This window comes from Sparus aurata, chromosome 2 (genome assembly GCF_900880675.1).
Source record: "Sparus aurata chromosome 2, fSpaAur1.1, whole genome shotgun sequence".
NCBI classification, from domain to species: domain Eukaryota; kingdom Metazoa; phylum Chordata; class Actinopteri; order Spariformes; family Sparidae; genus Sparus; species Sparus aurata.
In genome coordinates this window covers 34482774-34493279 of record NC_044188.1, presented here as the reverse complement: position 1 = coordinate 34493279, position 10506 = coordinate 34482774, and the positions used below count along the sequence as shown (strand labels likewise).

The 10506-nt window shown below is 40.0% G+C and overlaps 1 protein-coding gene across 1 annotated transcript in view; it reads right to left on the bottom strand.

Moving 5' to 3' along the window:
• The window catches only part of LOC115596666 (unconventional myosin-XVIIIa), a 142714-nt gene that overhangs the window by 64531 nt on the left and 67677 nt on the right, over window positions 1–10506 (bottom strand). Inside the window, exons 16-20 of the mRNA XM_030441942.1 lie at window positions 9206–9347; window positions 8921–9080; window positions 7105–7291; window positions 5306–5513; window positions 4528–4637 (exon numbers count right to left, since the gene is read on the bottom strand). Of these exons, the coding sequence (XP_030297802.1) occupies window positions 4528–4637; window positions 5306–5513; window positions 7105–7291; window positions 8921–9080; window positions 9206–9347 (807 nt within the window). The remainder of the gene's footprint in view (window positions 1–4527; window positions 4638–5305; window positions 5514–7104; window positions 7292–8920; window positions 9081–9205; window positions 9348–10506) is intronic.

Below are 10506 nucleotides of genomic sequence, written 5' to 3'. Positions count from 1 at the left end.
TCAAGTAGAATAACGTCAGTTTTTTTGAGCCAAAAAAGTTTGCATACGTTCAGAAGTTGATGACGTGGAGACAGTTACAGGGGTCAGTTAGTTTGTTGCTGTGGTAAGGCTTTAGGAGGAACTACACAAAGCATGCCTGAGGTGAAGATTTTTGAAAGAAATTGCTGTTTACTGGGCAGGGAGGTTCTAATACTATTGAGTTACATTATCTGAAATGTAGTGGAGTTGTGGAGTAAAAAGTGAAGATTTCTCTGGCCACTGTTGCATTATTGTAGCATATTGATGATTCTGTCTCTTGCTAGTACTTTAACTATATGGAAGTACAAGAGTAAATTACTGGAGTAGCTTCTGAAAAATTCCAGCTATTTGCCAGCCAAAAGAATTGGTGGAGTGCTGAAACTGTAACGTCTGGAGATTCAGTGAACAGATTCCCTCTATTCCACCTCCTCTTCTGCTCTCCTCGCTTTGCTGTCCTCTCCCTGTTCCAAGACCGCTCTTGTGTGTAATTAATTATGATCGGGCAGGCTGGCAGCATACGGCTACTGTACTGATTAATTACCGGCAGTAGAAAGAGCTCTTTCTTTGCTCCCCTCTCTCCCTCTCCCCTCCCATTTTCTTGTCTCTTTCCGCTCTTTTTTTTCTTGTCTCATTATCTTTTCATTCCTTTTGTATAGGAGGCAGAACAGTTTAGGAGCATCCCTGAGCATATGATAAATGTCTTCTCTGCATTCTGTTCAGGCAGTATATAGCAGCTTTGCACAAAGGTGTGATTAGCCTTCACGAGGGAAGGTGGGGCTACCGGAGGAAAATACATATCTACATTAAAAGTGCAAGCAGCAATTCTAATCGAAAACACTCTCTGATGGGCTGCTAGGTGTTTATTCTCCATCTTGTTTTCTCTGTGAAATTTAGTTAACTGAGTGCATGTGTCTTTTTAATGACGAATATTTAAAGAGAACATTGAAGTTCTGTTGGTAGATGGAAATGAACAGAGAAGAAAGAAAGGAAGCAAGATGGATAAAGGAAGGCGGTTTAAGACCGAGAAGGATGTATAATCTGAAAGAACTGGTTTTTACCGAAAGAGAACGTGACAAAGAGAGAATATTGGTTTGCTGAGCCTGAGATTTTGTATTTAATGCCAAACAAAAAGCCCTGTCTTTCTGCTGCTGACAACCCAGTTCTGTCAGTTCCCCTCATAGTGCGATGTAGCTATGATGTCAGTAGCCAGATGGTGTAAGCGCCAAGAGCTTTTCAGACCAACCAGGCTAACAGCAGAGGCAATCCACCACATCAGACAACATTCCAGTCATTGTCCCCTCCCGCAGTGCCTGATGATCCATTGCATATTATTGTCATATCCCTGGAGAGTTACAGTGATCTACATGCTTTGTAAGAAGGTCTTTAAAACAATGTTGTAGACTGTGGTACACTGGCTTTAGAGCTGAACAAAAACATCAAGTCAAAAATAACAAAACTGCCACCTCAAAACAGCATTTGGTCTGACAATTGGTGGATTTCTTAGGACCTTTAACTACTTTACTGACTTGTTCAAATCAAGTCACAAAAGAGGCATCAGTCATTATCAATCAGAATCACTCAGGAGAAGTGAAGAGGCCATACACATTTGTATAACACAACTTTCTATAACGACCAAAATTGATGGTTCAAGTTACTTTATTTATATTGTTGATCCAGCAGATTTTTATTTATTTATAAAAAAAAATTTAAAGTATTTTTTTTGGCCTTTTTTATGGCTTTATTGATAGATCAGCTAAAGATATGACAGGAAATAGGGGAGAGAGAGGGGGAGTGACACGCAGCAAAGGGAGTCGAACCCGGGTCCGCTGCAGAGCCTAAGCACATGGGATGCATGCGCTACCAACTGAGCTAAACGGCGCCCCTGATCCAGCAGATTTATCAGAAATCAGAATCAGAAATACTTTAATAATCCCAGGGGGAAGTTATTTTTGTTACACACTCCAGATATACAACATATATTATACAAGCAACAACTATTAAGAACAAAAAATAGAAGAAGAAGAAGCAGGGTGATCCAATGACACGGTGGACTGAAAAACGAAAGTGAAAGGAAATGGAGAAAGGACTTAGAAACCGCAAATTCCCTTTCAAAACACTGCCAGATGGTTTGGTCCATAGGACAAAAGTTATCTGCACCTACTGTCGACATGAAAAGAGTTACCACTGAAGTACGTTGAGTCTCAAATATCATTTGCAAGCCAAACACATGGCAGATGCAGAGAGCCCACCGCCCCCCTTCGCCAAAGCAGACATCACCATGTTTTGATCCCATTTAGGGTGAGGGGATATTTTTTGAGCCTTTTATTTGAAGTGCATGATTTAAAGTGTCGAATAAACATTTTCATAAAGCAAGCATATTTGCCCTTTCTTATGTTGTCAAAAGTATTAAGAACATGAACAAAACACATTAAGGTAAATTTAGAACGGAAAGAAATGTGCCAAAAAAATTGCGATTAATTTGCGATTATGATGTATGTATAGCCGCTAGCTACACGGCCCACACCCCGAGGCGACGGACCGGACCTACGGTAAATAATGTCCGCCACGCTTTTTCGCGAACATTGCCATCACGTTTGCTTTGTGTCTGGTGCAGAAGAAACGGTAAAAACAGGCTTTTGTCACGAAAGTGTCCAAGCAGCAACTTTGGTTGTTGAGGAACATGAAGTTATGGGAGGGACCTAGGCGGATGATTGACAGGCCGAACGATGGTCAGTGTACAGACAGCGATATTGAGAGTCGAGAGATTTGTGACATTTAGCGTGTTTGGAGTGTGTAGTTAGTGTGTTATGTAGTGTTTGGTGTAGTGTGTAGTGGAGTCGGTTTTTTGTTTAATGAGTCAGAACAATGAGGAGAAGCTGAAAGTGGAGCAGGCAGTGCAGCTCTTTATTCAGCTGGAAGGAGCACAGGCAGACCTGAGCATTGCCTGCATTTAAATGTAAACAGTTACATATAACTTCGTAAATGTTTAAAATGTATGCACAAATTTAGCAAACAACAATTTATATTTGCATTACAAGTAAAAATGGTTTGTTAAACATATTTGTGGTCTTCACAGTAAAAAAATCTAACTTTTTCTACTCGGATTTTATGTTTTTTTTGTGATTTTAGGTCCATTGTGTTAATACAGTATGTCAAAATAAAAAAATAACTGTACAGTCACACATGTGAGGTTGTGCTGAAAATAATGACACCAAGTAAACAGTTTTTAAGGTGAAATATAATGGCAAAATCAAAAATAGTCAAAAACGGCCGATTATACCCTGGAATATCGGATTTCACAACAAACCTAAATATCCCTGACGCCCCACCTTCAGCCTCATTGTTTTTTTTGTTTTGTACCAAGTTCTATCATTGGATGAGAAATGATTTTTACAAAAGTAAAAAAAAAAAATTAGGGCATCCTTTAATACCTCATGTTGTACAGGGGCCGTATCTTTGGCTAGGTGATATGTGATAGCTGCTGTGATCGGCTTTCTAAAACAGAGGCATAATACTCCTCCTTTTCCAAAAGCCACCTCAGAGGAAGGCGTAAACATGTGACGTGACGTGAAGCTCGAAGATTGGGCTGTGAACAGTTGACGACGAATTTGTCTTCAAAATAAGAGCTTTACATTGCACCCCATTGGAGTTTAGAACTGGGTTCTTAGCAGTTCTTCTTGAAAGTAGCGACCGTTCCTAGCTTGTCGCTACAACAACAAGCTAACACAACCATACAGCTAGAGAGACGATCCCAAGCTTGCTAAATCTTCTTCCTCCATGCCATAGATCTCCATTGTTATCCAGAATCCCTTTAATAATTGAATCAGTATGTCACACCTTGTACTGGTGTGCTTTCATCACCATGAACACATAACTCAATCCCACATACACTGTCAACCTGCTACAAATGTTCACTAGAGTACCAAATTAATCGACGGCTAAAACAGTACCCAACTATTCCTTCCAGTTTGAGTAAGTTTGTGAAGCACCTCAGTGGCCCTTTGAAAAAACAGTCAAAATAATAAAACTATACATTTGTAAGCTGTGTAGTACTTACTAAACATTTATGTCTTTAATAGAAACCAATAGGGTTGGTGCTGAGAGCCACATACAGGTTTGAGGGACAGACAAGCACATTTGCTGGTTATGGCATTTTCATGAGATTTGTTGTCTGTAAAATAAATTAAAGACAGCGTAATCCTTTCAAACCCATGTAACAAGCTTAAACACTTAAACACACTTTAAAGAGACAAACTTAAACACAAGTGTTTGTTTGAGTCCTTTGTGCTACATCTGTTTTAGAGAATGCTGATGATGAATTGAGGAATTTAAGCGTGGGGAATGAAGCTTCTCCATAGTCTGGAGTCTACTTAGTACAACAATCATCCCTGTCAGTAATGCATTTTAAAATACCATAATTATTATGCAGAATACAATAGAAGTGGGAAAAAAATAGTAACTATCATTTCAGCAGTCATGAGTATCAGGCTGACCTCGTCAAACACTCACCCTCTTCTCATCTGTTACAATGTAGTGGCGGCCATGCTTCTTGGTCAGATGAGGTGTCAGGACATCAAAGCGCCTGCGGAACTCAGAAAATACCATGTGGTCTGGGTATCCTGGAGCCAGGGAGGCAGCAGAACAGAGAGAAGAGCACAAATATGCCAAACAAAGGTTTAAGGACTGTCCAAGGCTGTTATTTTCACAAGAACTACAGAAAAAGAAAGACTTCAAAATACTTCAAAACAAAAAAACATTTTGTGAAAAAACAACAAATTTGTGAAAGTTTGAGAGTTGGAAATGCACAAGGTTACATGTGTTTCTCAAGCTTTAGGATATAATTATACTGACAGCAGTGTGTGTGTGTGTGTGTGTGTGTGTGTGTGTGTGTGTGCGCATGTGTTTATATATATGCATATGTATATATAATACAACTAGAACTTCAGAATGTGGTCACATGGGCAAGAAAAATTGCACCAAAATATATATAATATATATTTTGGAGTAATATGTAGATGAGGAGTTCAAGGATCAAAAATACAGCGTGAGCCAAAAAACATTCTCTTGGGCCAGTGCATTATGTGTGCCTCCAGAACATATACTGTATATATATTTACAACATATATTCCTCAGAGTGACAAGCAATGGAATTAAAAACTATGATGGCATAGGAGACAAAGAAATATCTTTAACAGCATTTTTGTTTTCTTTTTTTGCACACCCATACAGGTTCTTCTCAAATACACTTGAATTCAACAGAAAATAAAAGCGACTGTGACTTTATTACCTTGCCTGTAGATACGTAGAGCATCCAGCAGTTTGGATCCTCGGAGCTGGGCTCTCAGGAGGCCAACATCCAAAGTCATAAGGCCCGAGTCTGGGCTCTCTCCATGCGTCACACGGGGCTCACATCCTCCACCCACTGCCTCTGCTTTGGGCAGTAGGCAGTGGACAAAGTGAACCCTGGAGCGACGCACCATGTCAATCAATGCATCCTGAAAACAGAAAGAGAATGACTAGGATATCAGATATCATTGATAAAACAACATCAAAAAGTCACTGTGTCTTTTTGTAATTTAATCATGAAATTTTCTTTACGTTGTGGCCGTTTGTGCTGGATGGAAAAATAGCAATCTTCTTGCAAACTACAGTAGCTGCATGAAGCAACTCGACATTTTTTCTGTCTCTGCACAACCTGTTGTAAAAACAGTAATTTGACGCAGTGTTAAGAAGGTTTTATACCGCCACCTTGTGACTGCTTTTGAAAAGTGTTTTTTGTTTTGAATAAAGATACGTGAAATAACAACACAACCACACAGATGTTGTCAATTACTTTAGTTCATCATAACAAGAAGAGTAAGGAAGATGCTAATCAATGAAAATTGTACTCAACAACAATATTGTGAGAGGAGGTATTCTTAGGAATTGAGTAGGTCATATGTGGGTGGACTATGGGTGAGCAGAGACTGTTATAGTCAATTAAAATATCCGCAGTGGATACAAAACCTCTTCAGTGCTAGAACTCAATATAACTCAAACATTATTCATTTAGTTCTTAAATGTTAGACAGCATTAAACATACAGTTTGTACAGTACAGTACTGTATCACTATCCAAAATTTCATCTTCCTCTAGGATGACTGTTGAGGTGTTGAGACCCAGTTGTGAACTGGGTAAGCTAACAGTCTGAAGAGTGGTGTAGCCATTAGACTTGCACCAATGCTCACTTTCAAGTTCTAAAAGAAAGGATACATTAAAAATCAAGGTATTCTTGCTGCCCATGCAAGCTGCATTTCTGAGGTAACTTTTAACTTGCACAAAGCAGCAATTTGGTGGCAGTGACTACAGTTGTTGATAATATCTTACGTAATATAAATTAATTCAAAACTGGTTAGGATTTTTTTTAGGAATGAAACACAATGTTTTAATTACGGTACTTGCTACAGCCTGTTCTCACTGGCCCTTACCTTTCTACCTTGATATTGTAAATACCCCTCTAGCGTCACTTCTTGAAGCGCCCCTCAAGTACAGCAGTATAAAGAGAGAAACACAGGGCCAGACTCAGGGTGGCTGGGGCACTCAGGTAAAACCTTTCACAGGACTTCCCCTCTTGAGACCGAGGTTTGTGTCCTTTTTGTGACCAATTCACACACAATGGCATTGGTTGGGTTTTTTGTTTTGTTTTCAAAAGGAGTCCCAGTGTATTAAAACACTGAAAATATATCCTGAGCTTTGAATAGTTTAGTTTAAATTTAGGTGTCATCAATACCAGGAATTGGAATAACACCTCACAATGTGTATATCTGTGATTTCTTTGTTGTTTCCAATTGTGAATCCAAAAAAATGTGTTCTCACAGATACTGTTTTCTGTGTTGTGACTGAGATCCTGCATCATGAAAATTGACAAAGTTATTGCTCAAATCATTGCTCAAAATCCCATTACATAGCCTTCAGCCTCATTGAGTAGCAGTCCCTGTCCAGCTGGATTGGTAGGTATAGCATAGTAGTTTGAAACTTTAAGCCATTGACCAAGCTGCCACATTTGACAAGTTGGGTGTGAGAATGTGTTGCTGTTTCCTCTACTTACCACTTGAAGTTTGACCTGGATGCAAAGGCTCTTCTTCTTGACAGCAGCCACGCCTGTAGTGAAGGTTTTCCTCATGCTGGTGGCTCGTCGCAGAGCAAGCTGGGAGCTACCCTCCAGTCCAGCAATGGAGCCTGACAACACTGTGGCCCCGCTGGCCCGGCCCATAAACAGCCCACTGATGTTCTTCCTATGGCAGCAGAAGAAGAATGGATTGCTTGCTGCCATCAGCAAGTGATTGATACTACAATATACAGGGAGCCAAGTTGACTGTATTAGTGGCATATTCCATTGTTTGGAGACCCCTATGCTAACGGCTGCTCCCTGCATCATTTGGATCACTGTGCACAGTGCTGCTCTGAAACTGTGGATCTCGTACCAGAGGTCTGAATTTGGTTTAGATTAGCTGCTGTATGCAATAAGACACGGATATTCTAAAAATGTGCATATGAACATAATAAGTACAGTAATTCTTGGGATTCTGTTGTTTAAATGATAAGTACTGGCCTTAGGGCTGGGCGATATGGCCTAAAAATTGAGTCTCAGATTTTTTCACACCAAACTCGATTTACGATTTGAATAGATTTTTTTCCTTCTTGAAAACAAACTTCAAATGACAAAGAAATTATTAAAAGCGTTGCTTTTATTTTAATGCTTCTATTGTAAACAAAACTGCCCTGCCATTTAAAACAGTGCACCTTCAAACTCACTTTAAAAGAATGTGTCCCATTTTGATAAAATGCTTTTGTAAAAATTACCATGTCAGACTGAATGTTTTTACAAAAACAGATCAGTTTCCATATTGGGATTGATAAAGTGTGAGCATAACTTTTATTGAATACTTTATTTTGCAAAAGCCTTTTTAGCAGGTGTTTGTTTGTGTGTCTTCTAGTAGTGAACAACAAGTGTCCCACTGTGATGCATGTGTCTGTTTGAAATGCTAAAATAAATCGCTGCCTTCAGTAACAACAGCCTTTCAACAAACTTTGCAGCGGACGGCGGTTTGTTCGAGGTCTGATGCTACAGAACCAAGCTACTAACGAGACAGTGCCTTTTTAGGAACAAACTCTTTGCTTGCTGCATGTTGTTGTGTTTGTTTCTCTGTGGAAAGTAAATCAGGGGGAGGGCGGAGACACCTATGAATTACAGGAGCCCATGGGGAGTGGCGGCAGAGCAAGTTAAAGGGATAGTTTGTGTTTTTTGAAGTGGGGTCATATAAAGTACATATCTATATTCGATCTGTTCCCCACCATAATCACTGATCAGCGCAGCCTCAGTTTGGAGAAGCAGAGAGCCTCTCCAGCCCAGACGCTTAGCTTTGTACCGCAGAGAATGGGGTCCAGATGCAAAGCGAATTTTAACCACCTGTGTGGTTAAAGACAGTTGTGTGACAGGTGTGCTTGAAGACAGTTTTTGTCATAGCCAAGCTGTGTAATTACATCGTCATGTGATGCACTGGGGACTTTTTCCCAAAAGCTAACATTGTGAAAGACGCATCTGAAAAATGGTCATTAAAGCCTCAAAACCCCAGTGAAATTACTCGTGTTACTACCAGAATTTGAGCAATTTGGTCCAATAAACTTGTGAATCTAGAAGAGCCGCCCAATTATATTTTATCCCCATCCAAGTTAGCTCTGCACTAAACCAGAAGTTAGGCGACTCGGTCGGCGCACCCTCTATGGCACCCCAGCTGGACAGCCACCGCCACAATTAAAGTCTGATTCTGTGGAAAACACTGCAGCACTGATGCCTAATCACCACAGATTTAGTTCTAATAAACTGGATATTGTGTATGTGTGTAAGCTGTGAGTAGTATTACTTCTGGGAGTCCTGCAGCAGTGTGGCAGCATTCTGGGCAGCAGGGTTGTGTTTGGCATGGCTCAGCCATCCCTGAGCATTGTACTCCACCCAATCTGTCCCGTGGCTGTGGCCCAGCAGGAATAGGTGGGGCTTCTCTCCTCGCAGCAGCAGATTAGCTCCTGCATCCACAAAGGAAATATTAAAATCTATGTCAGGAGTATAAACAGTGCTGCATGTTGTTCCTGTGACCTCCACAGAGCTTCTGTTCATTGCTTTAGCAGGCAGTGACAGGTTGAGTTCTCACCTTTGTTTTCTCCCTGTGCAGAGCCGTAGTAATTGAAGAGTCTCTCCAGCATGGTTTCCTCTGAGCCCCCAGGCTGAACAGCCTCCTCCTCCATCAGCCACAGAAGGCCCCGAGCTTCATCCGTCCTAGCCAGAGTACGCACCTGTGATGGAAACCAACAGCCACAATTACTTCCTCACCTGCTTTTGCATTCACAATCATTAATAAACACTGATGTCAAGGTAAGATGTGCATATAAATATTTTTTCAGCACTTAAGCCTGCAGATCAGAACTTAATGGTCCCCTTTCTGGCTGTGAGAGGAATTACACAAACACTGTCAATGTACTTATGATGTCATTGGCTCCAAAAAACTCCTAGCTACTGTGGCCTACTTGCTAGCTCACCCATTAAAGTTAATTTATCTGGTGGACCTAGGCTTAATCAGTGCTGTGTGAACTCATTGGGCAAGGGCTTGAATGTCACAGATGTTTATTTATATATCCAAATATCAAACACATTGTAATCATTAAAAAGTTAAATACGTTGGGTCGTGTTAAAGGAAATGAACAATGCAAATATGCAAAAAGACAAACATCAGAGGGCAACATTATATTTAACAGTTCATTCAACTTTTTCCCTTTACGGCGGTAAAATTAGATTACCAATCACAGCTTGCAATCTTTCACAATTTATGATGATGGGTAAGATTTAAGTGACTGACTTCACTGTTGTACCCGACAGCACCACTGACATTATTTGACATCATTTCAATAAATTAATTAAACATTATGTTGTTGTTTTATGCTTTTTTATAACTTTCATTGTTAATGAAAACTACAAGAATAGCACCTGCCATTTTGCATTAGTGGCACCAAAAAGAATCAACGACTGAACATCTTCATTTTATTTATATACCTATGCACAGTTTGCACAGAAGATTATTACTGACACACAACGCACATTCACTTTGGACAGAAGAAATACATTTCATGACGTGGAGTGCAAAATGGAGGAAAAGATAAAAAAAAAATAGCTATGGGCGAAGGTTAGAGACAGGCCACATTAAATTAGTGGATGAATTTAGTGTCAAAAGTTTTAATCATTTTAAAGCTGAAACACTCTACAGTCTGTCTAAAGTTAAATCAAAATAGCCAACCAAAATAGTACAACAGCAATGCTACAGCATTTCTGCAAAAGCTTCCGGTCTACACATCCACTCCATAGAGCAGACCTAACACAAGGTAATGTTAATGTTAGATTTAACATACCAGGAAGTCAATATGACTGCTCTTTCAGATGAAGACCAGGAAATAATGCACA